Source organism: Pundamilia nyererei, unplaced genomic scaffold, assembly GCF_000239375.1.
Source record: "Pundamilia nyererei isolate P.nyererei 1_Seehausen unplaced genomic scaffold, PunNye1.0 scaffold00208, whole genome shotgun sequence".
In the NCBI taxonomy this organism is placed as follows: Eukaryota; Metazoa; Chordata; class Actinopteri; order Cichliformes; family Cichlidae; genus Pundamilia; species Pundamilia nyererei.
Genome location: NW_005187609.1, coordinates 75,051 through 90,360, shown reverse-complemented (window position 1 = coordinate 90,360; position 15,310 = coordinate 75,051). Strand labels below are relative to the sequence as shown.

Genomic DNA, 15,310 nt, shown 5'->3' with positions numbered 1-15,310 from the left:
AATTTCCCATGGTGTGCTGTAGATTACATCCCGGAGTCTTGTTACTTCAGTTCAGTAGGTGGCGGTAATAAACCTGGTTGTTGATGTCAAGCGCCGAAGAAGAAGACGACGAAGAAGAAACGCTCCCAGTGGGCGGGAAATACTGTCGGAATACGAACTGAGTGAAGAGTGTTGGTTTGTTGCTGCAGCTGAAGCGCTACATCGGTAGCAAATTAGTTAGTGTTATTGCTAATCGTTATTGACGGGAGGATGGTTCAAATAATGATCAGGTAAAACTGATGAGCGAACTTTATCTTTCCATTACTTAGTGCCAAATATATGTTTATGGGGGAAATACTCAAGGCAAGTTCACGCTAATGATCGGAACAACTATAGTGTCATTAGCCACATTTTAAGAGGAGAGTAGAATTGATACTTAAATTTAAAGCGGGATTTATGGTCCAGCAACACTTCTGACAAAGACTAGACCATTGAAAGGCTTAATGTTTGGTTTGTTAAAAGTAAGAAAAGGCTCATTCTTAAAAACTCAGGACCTGGGTATTCAAGCTCTAGTAAATCCTCCTGTGGTTTTGCCATGATGCTGACAGAGAGGGAGAGAAATGTTAGACATCCCTGTGTAGGCTTGGACAGGTGCATTCATCAGAGGATGAGATGTTTTTTTTTTTCATTTTAACAAATTTATGTTTTTTGAAATTTATATCAGTATACAGTATTGCTATCACATTATACATGCGGAGATAAAATACTTGTTTTAGCTCAATAAGTTTGTAGGAGAATGAGGGAAGTCAAGGTTTAAGTCTAAAGTTGAATCTGTTTTGTACATGTGAGTGGTGTGTGCCTGAGCTAACAGTGTGAATATTTATATTTTTTCTTTTTAGAATATATTGACACTTGAATGTTTGTTTTTTTTACAATTAAGTTTTTAGGGGTACCTTTTTATTATAGAAAATTATAACTGTAAAATGTAATGAAATCTTTCACCACAAGGTGGCAGGATTTTATCAGAAAGTTTTTCTTAATTTTCCAGCATTGCCATTATTAAACGCAACTTTGAAAGGATGTTGTATTGCTCTTGAAATATAACTTTTAATCTGATGTTTTTTTATGTTAATTAAAAACATATGCTCTTTTATCTACCGAATTAAACAGGCTGAGTATGACTGCTTTATAGGCTGTTGATATGCATCTGCTCTTGTAGAGGCAGCCCGGATGGCAGCAGTCCCCCCGAGTGGCTGGTGGTGGAATTACAGGGGGAGATGGTGTCTAGACACAACTCTGGTCTGGCAGGAAATGTGATGGGAGATCTACTGTATACCAAAGAGGTACACAACATGCTGAAAAACACAGTATAGCCCCCCAAAAAAGATCATTTATGTATTTACTAAAATCCAGCATCATTTCCCTCAAAAATAATAGCAGTGTTTATAAATCAATTAAAATTAAGTTTATACGAGAATAGCACAATCTCACTATTACTAGTACTTTAGGTAGTAATAAAGCAAGTTTATTTATGAAATGGGACAGTATTGGTACAAAATACAGACTGACATGAAAAGCTCTGTTTTCTGAATTTTTTCATTTTCAGTTTTGTTTTGAGTTGTCATTGTGTCACCCAAATGCAAGTTTTGGATAATACAAAGATTAATTAAAGAAATGCAAATAGTTTACAGGCTTCCAAACTTAGCTAACAATGTTAACAGAATGTGAAGAAACAGCTGCTATGTTATGTCGAAAACATCTGTGTACTTTGATTAATTTAATTCAGTTTCAAAATGCAGTCACATCAGTGCAAAAATGGCTGGTGAGAGAAAATGAGATGCTTAGGAATTTTCCATTCCCAGCATAAACACCATGGTCATACCAGCCAAACAGACTCGTGAAGTCAGCATACTTGATGATAATATCAACATGTACAACTGAAGTAACAACAATGTTCGCTTCCACTTGTCTCAGTTGGGCTGTGCCTGTGGCTGCACAAGACTGCCATCAACTTGGCACTTAAGCGTCTGTTTGATACCCCTTTTTAGGGCTAAGACAGCAGACTTCCAAAAATGAACCCATGAGTCCTATTGTGTCAATAAATAACCAAGTCATCAGATCAAAGAAAAAGTGGTACTTGAGTTGTTCTTGTAAATGGTCATCGTGTTGGGGGAAAGCTGAGAATCCACTGCCACTGAATTATTATTTTGTTTCCCATCCACCAGGGGGTGCCAGTGCTGATTGTAGGACATCACATTATCTACGGGAAGCAGGTCAAACTGGAGAAACCCTTTGCTGTTCTCACCAAGCACTCGGGCCATTCACAGGGCAGTCACAGCAGTAACAACGATGAAATAACACAGGAAGCAATGGAAACAGACCAACAAGGCTCTGCTTCCACATCTTATTCTGTGTCCGCACTCATTAAAACAAAACTGATTTTTAAGATCCGCCCCAAACCTATCATCACTAATGTACCCAAGAAGGTGTAGCAGGACTACATTTCATTGCTGGGACAGAGTCCCTGTCTGACTTGTCTTATTCTAAGAAGTATTTATACTGTGATGGTTTCTGATCTGAATGTTGTTGAAGGCAGCTTTTGGAAAGCAAAATAAGACATCAATGGGTTTGTCACTACCTGACTTTCTGTCCAAATTTAAAGAAAAACTGCAAATGAAAATTGTCATTTCCTTTTAATCATAGGAAAGACTGTATATGCTGGGTGGACTGATGGACAGGTGAAGCGTGTCTGAAGGCAAAAATTATATTTGTCATATATAATAACTGATGCACTCAACCTCAACCTTCGTGCCTCGCAGCAAGAAGGTTTTCTCTTCTTCCCACAGGATGAAGACCTGCAGTTAGTGGGTCTTATCCTGTCTGTATTTCCTTTCCTGGGTGTACCGCGCCTGTTGCGCCTGTGGTAGCTGGGATAGGCTCTAAACCTGTGACCCTGATAAGGATAAGTGAAAGAGATGTTTGTAACAGCAGTTTTTGTGTGCAGTCATGAATATATATTATAAAGAAATACTGGTGCAGACAAAGTTTTTTAGGGGCTTTGAACCAGAAATTAGACATACTTTCACTTACACTTTGTTTTACTTTTATTTTTTGTAAAATAGATTTAATTAAAATGGATTCATCGAGATAAAAATCAGATGATGCTAATTGTTTTGTAGTTTTAGTTCACCTTAACACTCTGGAGGGGAAGGGCACTGCAAATCAATACACATTTATTCGGAGTAACACATTTTGATCGTTCCAGAGATTTGGGAACTCTGCCAGTGCACACTGAATTTGTTCTAGCATCACATAGTAGCCCAGAGTCTGAGAGCATTTTGAACTGGACTTTAAAAAAATAAAAAATTAAGCACTCACACACTCTCTCACAGATGCAGTGGATTTGGGTTCAGTATCTTCCCCAAAGATACATGCACACTGTGAGTCACTGAGCTATCTTCTCATCCCTTCTGTGTTTCTTTACTGTCTTTGGATTGATGCAGCAGTTGTATTATAATAAACTGAAGTGTAGATGATGAAATTGAATGATGTTAAAACTGAATAAATGTGATGTTTGAAACAAATACAGTTAAAAATAAAGGTTTATGGGCAGTTTAAGAATATGTACATGAATAAATTCAATTTGTAATACTGTAATTGTCTAATGTGTTTTTGTTTTATCTGAATATTCCGTTCAGTTTGATTTATATAGCATCACAACAACAGTTGCCTCAAGGTGCTTTACATTATAAGGTAAAGGCCCTACAATAATAGAGAGAAATCCCATCAAACAACCCTCTTGGAGCAAGCATTTGGTGACAGTGTGAAGGAAAAACTCCCTTTTAACAGGAAGAAAGCTCTGGCAGAACAGATTTTAAGGAGGGTTCGCCATCTCCCACAGTCAGTTGGAGGTGATGGGAGAAAGACAGGATAAAAGACACTGTGGAAGACATGCATAGCTTGAAATGAATCGCAGGTTATGATGGAGGAGGCCTTCAGACAGGTGGGAACCCTGGCATGAGTCAGGGAGAGGTTGAACAGCCTGATGAGGATCCTTGCCAGCTGGCAAGGCTTTGACCACATCCCTGGGGTGACAGGGCTAATATAAGAGAGGCTATAGTGGCATTGCTTTGGATTGTAGGCAGACTAGAGGTAAGTCAGCAGGGGGCTGAGCATTAACTGCAGTGTTGAATCTGTTAAAGACTGGCTCTGTCCTCACCACCCTCAGCTCTTCTGCTGTTGGATGGCAGGAATCCAGTGATTGTCTTCTTGCCACTCCACATCTCTCATGTTGTTCTGCTGGAGTATCCACTCCAGCTTTCTCTTGTAATTAGTAAATTGTATTTCCACTGTATATATCAGAAATTTTTAAAGCTTTTATTTTACAAGAAGTGCAGAGAGCAGTGGGAAAAGCAGGGCTGCAACTGTGAAATCATTTGGGTGGAATCCAAGACTGTCCTTCACGTGACTCCTTCAGAAAGCTTCACGAGGAGGAACAGGACATAGACGTTATTTCACTTAGGGAAATTCACATTATAGCAGCAAGGAAAAGCGAATTAAAGATATAGCAGAAAAAATAAATAAGAAAAAATTTTGTACATAAAAGCAAAAAATAAAACCTATAAAATGTATAATATTTACAAATATTTATAAAGAGTCAATGCACTCAAATTGAGAATTTTTTGTTTCATATGCATATAAAGTGCAGTAGGATTGATGCTATAAAGAACTGTATAATGTTTTGATCCAGCCTAGGAAGGATGAGCTTAATTAAAATTTGTGTAGAATCGCTTATCAGAATTTCCACTTTATGTAATTTGTCCGGTTACATTTTCACTATTTTTGCTTTATCTAGTTGGCAAGGGATTTTGCAGATTTAATGCCATGTTTAGAGTTCTCCAAACACAGTCTTGGCACCAGAAATTATGTCTTCCTATCAATTCTTTAATTCAATTCCAGTTTTAGTTTTCTCAGGTGGGAAGGCTGTAGTAGAGCAGGTCATGTACTAATGGGGAGGTGGCTCTGTCCCTGGCTGCTCCAAGCTATCTTTGGGCAACATGCTGTGTTCACTTAGTCTGTCTGTCTTGTATGTCTCTGTATATCTTTGTTTAATGTGTTTTTTTGCTTTTTCTGTGTCTGTACTGTATGTTAATGAACCAAATAGCAGCGTGAAAGGCAAAAATATTGCTGATTGCAGAAAAAGATAAGAAAAGACACAAAAAAGACTGAAGAGTGACGACACTAAAGAACGATTCCAAAGTGACTTATTAAAAATGAATTTTATGTTTTCAAGTGAACAAAAAATACAGTAAAAAAACAGTCAGAAAATGATTTTAAACAGGGGGGAAATCCATGTAGTCCTTTAAATGAGACATTTTCTGTATCATATGAATAGGATTTTTGTGTCCTAAATAGAAAGCAGTTTAATGACTTTCAGCATCCTGTTGATGCCCAGAGATGGAAACAGCAGAAGATCAAGAAACAAGAGCTACAAAATGTCAGAGTTGTAATGTTCCTTTAAATGTATGTGACCTTTTCACCTTTCAAGTTGAAGCTTTTACATCTCAAAATAAAGCAATATGAATATAACTTAAATATTTTAAAGTGTCCATTATGCAGATGTTTCTCACACGAAACATACAGATACAGGTTTTTGGAACATATCCTAGAAAAAAACTTTGGTGTTTAGTCTTTTTGTTGGTGTGAACAGACAAAATCAAAATCTAGTGTAAAATGTGTAAATGACCCACATCAACATAACTGTATCCAGCAGAAAAACACAGATATAATATGGCAACTTTTCATTATATAAAAAAGACTTCTGAATTAAACTACAACACACCGAGAACTGTAAAATAATTCTAACAATGACACTGCTCAGCCACAACAAAATGCAGCCCTACCTTCAGAGATGTTTGGATTCTCTTTTCTGGTAAATCATAGTGGACGATAATGCTGTTCGTGATTCATGAGAAACACACAAAGTCTAGAAAACTTCCACACCTATCCTGTATACTTCCAAATGCAATCAGTGTCTCAGTAGGAACAGATTTCAGGTCTGGTTTTGATACAGTACACACTTTAGCATGTATGCAGAAGGGAGGTTCATAGTACTGTCTGAAATCACTATATAACTTCCAAACATCATTAAACTTTAATACAGTTGTGTCAACATACTGTTGTCTGATAAGATGGTCACTGTTTTTAGATTTTGACAAGAAGACTTTGATACCCCAGTAGAACAAATGACAATTGCACCTCGACCACATACTTTGAATCATTAAAGGTATTAATATGGATTTTTTTTCTCCTCATAGTTGCTGCAAAATCAGTTGTTTCAAAAATTTATCACAACAATGTTTAAGACAGTTGTTTATATTGGCATGCCTACGCATTACTAGAAAAACGCCCATTTTAGGGTTATCCCCAGGAATTTCAGAATTGTAGTGCCATGCTGTAGTGGCAGTTTGCGGCAGTGTAAAATCTGTAGGCCTATTGCTTTAGTCAATTTGCCAGCTTGCTAACTAGCACAAAAAATATTAATGTCTTGAATGCCCCCTTCCCGATTTCCTATGTTTTTGTCTGTTTGTCACACTCAAATGTTTCAGATAATTAAACAAATCTAAATATTAGACAAAGATAACACACGTAAACACAAAATGTAGTTTCTAAATGATGGCATTTATTATTAAGGGGGGGGGGGAATCCAAAAATAATCCAAACATAAATCGACCTGTGTGAAAAAGGGATTGGACCCCCCTGTTATAACATAAATTAACCGTGGCATATCACATCTTTGGATGTGATATCCATGTTGAATTTCTGTGGCCACATCCAGGCCTGATTGCTGCCACATCTGTTCTCAATTAAGAAATCACTTAAATAGGACCTGCCTGACAAAGTGGAGTAGACCAAAAGATCCTCAAAAGCCAGAGTTGATGCCACGGTCCAAGGAAATTCAGGAGCAAATCAGACACATCTCTCAGTCTCGAAAAGGTTATAAAGCATTTCTAAAGCTGTGGGACTCCAGCCAACAATAAGAGCCATTATCCACAAATGGCGAAAGGACGGAACAGTTTTGAACCTTCCAAGGAGTGACCGGCCGACCTAAATTACCCTAAGAGCACATTGATGACTCATCCAGGAGGTCACAAAAGACCCCAGAACAACACCTAAAGAACTGCAGGCCTCACTTGCCTCAGTTAAGGTCAGTGTCACAACTCCACCATAAGAAAGACGGAAAGAAATGGCCTGCATGGCAGAGTTTTAATATGAAAAGCACCGCGGAGCAAAAGGAACATCAAGTCTCAATTTTACCAGAAAACATCTTGATGATCCTCAAGATTTTTGGGAAAATACTCTGTGGACTGATGAGACAAAAGTTAAACTTTTTGGAAGGTGTGTGTCCCGTTACATCTGACATAAAAGTAACACAGCATTTCAGAAAAGGAACATCATACCAAGAGTAAAATTTGGTGGTGGTAGTGTGATGGTCTGGGGCTGTTTTGCTGCCTCAGGACCTGAAGACTTGCTGTGGTAAACAGAGAATTCTGCTGTCTATCAAAACATCCTGAAGGAGAATGTCCGGCCACCTGTTCATGACCTCAAAGTAAAGCGCACTTGGGTTCTGCAGCAGGACGATGACCCAAAACGCACCAGCCAGTCCACTTATGAACGGCTGAATTTAAGAAACTACATTTTGTGTTTACTTGTGTTATGTTTGTCTAATATTTAAATTTGTTTGATAATCCTAAATATTTAAGTGTGACAAACATGCAAAAAAAACAGGAAATCTGGAACGGGAAAATACTTTTTCATATCACTGTATGTATGCATCTTAACTAAATACATTTAGGGTCTTCACATGGGGAGATATGCTAGCTGGCCTAATAACAGTATAACATTTTTAATAATGTAACAGCTTTCCATGACTGTTTGAAGCTATATTAGTAATGTTTCTTGCAATTCCTCATTTGTCTATATCTCTTCTTGCTGTTACTCAAGTTCAAAGCAAATATTAATTTGAGAATAATTTTTCCCTGCACTGATAAACTAAATCTTGTGGTTCACCCACCTGCCAAATCTCAAGAGCCCTACAGGTACCGGTCAAAGCTAAGAGTGAACCATACTTTTTTAATCTACTCTTGGCTACATACAGTAACTGAAAGAGAGTTAAACAAATCAGTGTGAAAAAGCATCTTTAGTGGAATGCTATGTGGCAATGCTAATCAACGAGGTAAACACAGCAGATCTTTTTCAAGCACTAACACAACACGTTATGGTGGTGTTTGGTGATGAATTTAGCAATATGTATCATCTTAGGATCAACATGTTTCAAATTATTACAAAAGGTGGCAGCTGGTGCACAATCATGGTAAAACCTTACAAACATTATTTTTGTGACCTTTACAATTTACTGTTTGTAATCTGAGACAATGATCTAAATGGCTTGGAAAGAAAGTGACTGGACTTCTTAATTACTTGAAGACGTTTCACATCTTATCTGAGAAGCTTCTTCAGTTCTAAAACTAACTTGATCTCGTGCCTCACAACACGCCGCAAGGTGCGAAAAAAGGTCACTATCAGCGGAGGCTTCGGTTGAAACCATTGTGAGGCCTTGCCTTTCCCTATTATCTGACCCACTGAGATCACCTGATGCAAGAGCTAAGTGGAGGGTGAGGCGCCTGGGAAGGGAACACAGAACTGCATAGTAAGTGGCAGACAGTTGGTGTCGTAAGCCATCCCCTCTTTACAAAGATGGTCATTCATCTATGCCCACTGTGAATGACCAGTGGACCTGAAGAAGCTTCTCAGATCAGAGGTTAAAAGTCTTAAAGAAACTTAAAGAAGTCCAGATGATTTCTTTCCAAGCTCCTCACCTGGATCACCTGGATGACTGAGAACCTACACAGACAATTTGAGACAATGTTACTTTACTGAAATTCACACACTACACTAGTAGATACATAGTATAATGTATATACTATTAAAGTATAAATAGTAAAAATGGAAGTAGCGAAATTAAGACACAGAATATTTATGTACTTTTTTTTCATGCACCAACTGTACAGATCTTAGGATGTTACAGAGTATGGATGTATTTTTATGTATAACTCACACACTAGTGTATTTTCTGTTTATTTCTTAAAGACTCTCTTCCTACTTCCTACCTCTCTATATTTTTAAATTCATGCTGACTGGCCAGGACAAATTCATCTCTTCCTCTCTTCCATGTTAAACACATCTTCAGTTGAATTTGTTGGCAGTTTCATATTTTTTAAAATTTGCTTTGTCTCTGTCTGGACTCTACACCTACTGAGCCTCCCTAATCTTTTCCAAAGCAGGTGCTCTGACTAATCTAAGTAAACATCTTAAATATAAAAGTTTCACATGTATTTAAAAAAAAAAAAGTAAAACACTGTATGACACTTTTCATTACAAAAAGCAACCTGTACCCATCAATTACCTGATGTTTTTCATAGCAAGTATATGGATATTTTAAAACATTATGACCTATTCTGCTTGGTTAAGGTTTTCACTGTGAAGCACCATAAAAATGGGATAAATGGAAGAACTGTATGGATCTATAAGTCCCCACAACTAGAGTCATGCTTCTCAAATTTAAGAATCACAGTGTTGTAGCACCAGCAATGAAGATGTGTTTTCCTTGTTCAATCTTTTTGTTCCAGCAAGGTGAGTAGAGACCTTGCTTGAATCAAACTGCCGTGAAACTCAGACGAGCAATATTTCCAGTTTAGGCCTCTTCATATGGCAGATGATACTGTTCTTCCCTCTTATTACACCGTTTGGCTACAATTGCCAAATACAGTACCACAAGAATAAGCCAGTAGCAGGCGTAGAGTATCGTCCCTGCTATCAATAAGGCTTTCTCAGTCTCACTGAATGGCTCCTGTGTTTCACAGTAAACTGTATATGCCACACCTCCAAGCAGCACCATAGCCCAAACTGTAACTGGCACCGCTCCAATGAAGTTGACCACAATCTTCCTGCGGCCTGATGTGCCCCATCCAGCCTTGTTTATGGTAAGCAAGGCAAATATTTTGGCAGGAAGAAGGCTGGACATGTAGAGAAGTGAGTAAAGTGACATGAAGATCATGACCAGACTGCCACGCAAAAAACAGGCGTAGGTCGCCTTCACCATCCCAACCAACTGGACTGTCAATAAGAAGAGCAGGATATTCCACAGCCGTCCACGATAGAAGAGATGGATGACTGTAGCAACCAAGAAGAACGGGAAGAAGCCAGTGACCATGGATTCATAAGTCATCCAGAGGCTGTGTTTATGGAACCACAAGGCATTGTAGAGCCATTCACGAAAGTAAGACTTGCTCCATCGAGTCTGCTGGTTGAGCCAACGCAGATACTGGGTTGGTGTCTCAGTCTGACACTGTGATCGAGCTGTGAATTTTGTCTTGTACCCAAAGCTAAGCACCCGATTGGTGAGGTGGCGGTCATCTCCAAAGCTGCACTTGGAGCCTAAAAAGGTCTGATGGTACCATGGCTCCAAGAAGTGCTGTAGCAAGGAGTTCCTGTACATCCCGAGAGGGCCACTGATACACTGGACACAGCCAAAGTAGGACTGGCACGCACGCTCAATGTTGAAGGCCATCCAGTAGCGCACACTGCTTAAGAAGGAGATCCATGAGTCGTACTTGTTGAGTATCTGGAAGATAGGAAAGTGCATAAGAATATATTAAGATTGAAAGAAAGGAAAATCACAGTCAGGTTTCATTGTATCTTAACAGTTACTGAAAGCTAAGATTTTTCCATCAACTTTTCCTTTTTTTTTTCAGGTTTAGGGAATATTGTCTTGAAACTCTCCAAGGAGCCTTCACCTTTTTTTGTCCCAGATATAAATAGAATAAAATAGACACATTTTCAGGACCTAGATGACATTTCAAATGTAGTTTTATACATTTTTGCATTGTCGTTTTTTTCTGTGAGGATTTTACATTTGAGTATTTCAAATGTGCAAAAATATGCATGGTTAGCCCACTTTTCTGAGTTAGATACAGCTCATTTCTGTATCTAACTCATTAAATTGCTAATTAATCTATCTACCTCATTAAACTCCTTTACTTTAATTAATGTAAAACTTTATGTTATTCAAGGTTGTGGCTGTAGCTGGGCTGGTTATGCTCCCTGCTCTGTTTCTCATGTCTCTCTTTGGCTGTCAGCAATATATGAGGTTAACCCGCTATAGGTAGGCTGCATGTCTGTTCACTTGATTCTGTCAGCTTAAATAATTAGCGTTATGACAGCTGATAATTCACCTAAATGTAGCTCACTGAACTGTCTACTTGTAAAATTGCCTGATTTGAGCAGCAGCTAGTGTGGGACTTTTGTTCAGAGTTGTCTTATGGACTTGGGCTGCCATAGGAGGTGCAGACCTGCCATTGCCTTTACGGAGAGATTGTTGAGCAATGGATTGTGGGTGGAACTGGCATTACAGTGTCCTTAGTGTCCTTATTTGAGGCCTGACTGAGCACTTGGTTTTTGGGCTGAGTGTCCATAGCTGTCAAGTTCAGCTTTGTGAATACTAATTATCTTGTTCAATCCTCTTCGTTGCTGGAATTGGCTACAGGAAGATGAGCTAGTAACAGTGTGGATTCCCCTTTGGCATTTCCTTTATTGTACAGCACTTTGGATGTGAAGCTGATGTTACGTGCTTTTCTTTTTATCTCCTTTCGTTATGTCCCCCAGCTCTGGTAAGTCTATTCCTCTCTTGCTTTTTATTTATTGATTGATTGACTGATTTTTGAGCACACCATGAGACCAATTTGCATTTCAAGTAGAGCCTTCAAGCTTCACAATATAGCCATGGTCTTCCGACAACAAGGGAAAGCATCGTCTCATGATGCAAATGTTGTTATAACTTCAGTCTGGATACGACCACTTGCTAGGCTAGCTATAATTTCAGTTTTTCGTTGAAGTGCCCAGAACGGTTCTTTGTGAATGACGGCCACTGTTGTGTTAATAGCCATGCCAAGGACAAAGAAAATGGATTGTCTGTCTTTGAATGATTTAACAAGGCCTTGTCTTGCAGTGAAAGCCATCCGGCAGTTAGTTGTAGGGCTGCTTGCCAAATCACAATATCTCCTATTTTTACACGTGTTCAATGTAAAAGGATAACTGTATGACTGAGAAGGATTTAGAGCTGTCTATGACATTTCCAATTGTTGTGATATTTTAAAGTACACTAGAAGGCAAAGTGACAATCGGTGACAAAGGGAAGCCCTGTCCAACAACACCCACCGCTATGGAGCCGCTACTCCTCCACATTGAAAGGAGCCAGTTGAGGTGGTTTGGGCATAAGCGAGCATATTAGCAATCTGAAGTTTGCCCTGTACTTTGATGCAAAAATGAACTGCATACTCACAGACGCAGCGTAATAAAGAAGATAAAAGCCATTTTGATGCATAAAGGGTTCAGTATTCTGTGACTCTGATATTTAGATATTGAGTTTAATCAATAACAAGAGAGGAAATTCAAGTTGACTTTCTCATTTCACTTTTCCTCTGCAGTGCTGTTTTACCTGCACGTCTCCACCAACCCCTCCCACCATTGGATCTTCCTCAAGGATCTTGAGCATTTCTATGGTACATGCTGGGTCTAAAACTGTGTCTGAATCACACACCTGGGGAAATAAAAGACGACATAAAAAACAAAAGGTGAGGCCTAGTGGGGGTTAAAGACGGGCTCAGACAATTACAACCAGCAGTCTAAGACCCCAGGTGTTGCCAAACACAGGCTGGTATTGATTGTAAAATCCAAGAGAAAAATGAGAGGCTGCTGACAAACATCCCAGCTGGTTCTCTGTAATTTCAATGCACCTGGGTCAGCTGTGGACTCGACCTTTACCCTCAGCAAGGACAAAGGCGTGCAACAGTTGGCCATGAAGAAGGAACTCAATATCCAGCATTAACCCACAGGTCTGGATGCAGACCCGGAAAGTCTTTCCATAAGCAGTTAAATAACAACAACAACAGTTTCAACAGTCTTGCTTGACTATTACTTGTGTAAAGTAGTTAGGATTTCATGCTTGTTTTACATTACATTGCAAGTCCTTCACGGATGGTGAAGGTTTTCATTCTTCTAATAAACAGATGGTTTATTTTTACTATGAAAAAAATCACAAGTAATGTTACTGTCATGTTAAATACAAAAGAGGTCATTTTTGGGTGTGCAGGATTTTATACTGCTGACAACGCATTTCACAGTGTTGATGTAAGAAAAGTCATGCGTTATAATTGGTGCCCCCACCCCCACCCCTATAAAAAGGGGGGGGGGGAATCTGGCTGTGGGTAAACAGGAAAGAAGGGGGCTATAAAACATAGTTTGTAACCTGGTCTGGTCCTATTTTTAAAATAACGTAGTTTTATTTGACAGAAGGATCAATTTAAATCAGGGTTTGTGAAGTTTTTAAAAAAGCACTGGACCGAATCTGCCGTCAGGCTCTGAGCAAAAGCCTACTGTGCAATTAGGAGGTGGCCAACCTGCTGAAATCACAGAGGACCCAGAGAAAAAGAGAGTTCTATTCCAAGGATCTGGTATGGAAACTCGTGTTCCACTAACACAAGGCCTATTAAGGTAGATGAAAACTCTCTTAGGAAGATGCAAGAGTCCGATTATTAAGATATGTGATTGACATCTTGTTCCTCTGAGCGACCACCTTTTCCTGTATGAAACCAGGCTGTGGTATCCTTGGGCTCTGGACTGCAGGTCAGAATTACACTGTCAGCACTAGTAGGCTTTGAAATAAAAAGAAATCTTGTGTACTCTATTTCACTGTGAGTGTGGTTTTTCTAATGGCCACATAGAACTTATGTACTTCTTGCTCTAAGGCAGTATTTTGCCCAGTTTTTAACATTAGTGTGTTAGCATTAGCATGTAGTTCAGAATAAACAGCTAGCACAGGTAGACATAAGTGCAGGTTTTAAATGGCATCTGTTATCAAACATGGTTCTCTGGCATTCAAAAATGGATGTATTGGAGAGCAACTTGGGTTTAGAATCTGGCATACAGGCTGGACAGCCAGGGATTGAACTGCCAGTCTTCTGATTAGTAGATGGCCTGCTCTAACTCCTGAGCTACAGCCATCCCGTTTTACATTACCGTGGTTAGTAGCTAAGTGGTCAGAATGACTATACAAACTATGCAGATCATAACAAGTGGTCAGGATGAATATTCAGATTATACATCAGGTCAGCCTAAATTGTTCAAATGAATTCTTTGCCATTGCAAAGGTACATATATGTGATGGTGTCTGTGTAGCCCTTACCTGCACGTAGTCCACACTGTCCCCCAGCGCTTTGAAGGCAGTGTACATCACCTCCCTTTTACCTCCCCACTCCTGCATAATGCAAGAATAGCGGCAACCTCTGACCATCCTTGACACCTGTGCCATCTCTTCCATGTGCGCTGTGCTTTTCCCCCCACCTCCACTACCGTCCCTGTGATAGTTCCCCTTCCACACCATGCTGCCAGCCTGGTCCGCTCCTCCCATCACTTCATGGAAAATGTCCATCATGTAGCGATCCTCGGGTCTATTTCCATCCACAACCAGCACCACCTTCAAGCCTGGAAAAGAGATTCGGCAGATGCTGTGGAGACACTTCCTTAGGTAGTCTGGGTCCTCTTGGTAAGCTGCGATGCAGAGGGCCACGGAACGCCGGAGGTGTTGAGGTCGGGCAGGACTCCTCATCCGCCGATGCTCCAAGAATGCAAAGAGGCTCTGGAGAAAGAGGTGGAGGGAGAGGAAGGCACCATATAGGCCAAAGGACAGGTGGTGCTGCTCAGTGTGGATAAACTGGTAGCCTTCACAATGAAGAAGGGAAAAAAATGCGATCAGTAAATACGATCATACATTTTAATTATCATATACTTTTTGTGTTTGTGATTGAAATGAACCTGTAACATAGGCCAACAGAATGGTGAAGAGGACCACCGCGGCAAAAAGGGTGGTGACCACAATGTTCAGCGCATTCCTGTAGCAAGAGGGCATCTGAAGATGGAGCAGGAAGTGAGGCAGAGGGGTCCACAACAGATGTCAACATGAGAACAAGGGAGTGAGTGGAGATGGGTTTAGGAAAAGAGGGAACAATTTGTGGAGGGAAGAAGAGGTCAAGAAGAGAGAAAAAAAACCTCACGTGTGTAATCTTAATTTGCTGTCATATGGAAGTAATGAAACAAGACATGCTTTGAAAAAGCACAAACTTTATTCTGAGAGTCACTTAGACTCAACATGAATTTATACAATTGCCATTTTCTTTGTGTGTTTTTCAAAATAGTTGAGCACCTTGAGGCAACT

General features: G+C 39.6%; 2 protein-coding genes across 2 annotated transcripts; one reads left to right on the top strand and one right to left on the bottom strand.

Annotated features, from left to right (window-relative positions):
• The first annotated feature begins 108 nt into the window (after positions 1 to 108).
• Positions 109 to 3,627, top strand: chtf8 (CTF8, chromosome transmission fidelity factor 8 homolog (S. cerevisiae)). The gene is made up of 3 exons (XM_005747887.1): positions 109 to 269; positions 1,199 to 1,322; positions 2,205 to 3,627. Exons 1-3 carry the CDS (start codon positions 250 to 252, stop codon positions 2,469 to 2,471), a joined length of 411 nt encoding a protein of 136 aa, XP_005747944.1. The 5' UTR covers positions 109 to 249; the 3' UTR covers positions 2,472 to 3,627.
• A 6,106-nt stretch (positions 3,628 to 9,733) lies between these two features.
• On the bottom strand, positions 9,734 to 15,004 carry has3 (hyaluronan synthase 3). Its single transcript, XM_005747886.1, has 4 exons — positions 14,911 to 15,004; positions 14,282 to 14,817; positions 12,536 to 12,637; positions 9,734 to 10,663 (listed from the first exon to the last, which is right to left on the bottom strand). Exons 1-4 carry the CDS (start codon positions 15,002 to 15,004, stop codon positions 9,734 to 9,736), a joined length of 1,662 nt encoding a protein of 553 aa, XP_005747943.1.
• Between the last annotated feature and the right edge of the window lie 306 nt (positions 15,005 to 15,310).

Coding starts and splice junctions, on each gene's coding strand:
- chtf8 (XM_005747887.1), top strand. CDS start 250: ATGGTTCAAATAATGATCAG. Junction 270..1,198: donor ATGGTTCAAATAATGATCAG/GTAAAACTGATG, acceptor CTGCTCTTGTAG/AGGCAGCCCGGATGGCAGCA. Junction 1,323..2,204: donor ATCTACTGTATACCAAAGAG/GTACACAACATG, acceptor CCCATCCACCAG/GGGGTGCCAGTGCTGATTGT.
- has3 (XM_005747886.1), bottom strand. CDS start 15,004: ATGCCCTCTTGCTACAGGAATGCGCTGAACATTGTGGTCACCACCCTT. Junction 14,818..14,910: donor TCTGTTGGCCTATGTTACAG/GTTCATTTCAAT, acceptor TTCATTGTGAAG/GCTACCAGTTTATCCACACT. Junction 12,638..14,281: donor ACAGTGTGGACTACGTGCAG/GTAAGGGCTACA, acceptor TTATTTCCCCAG/GTGTGTGATTCAGACACAGT.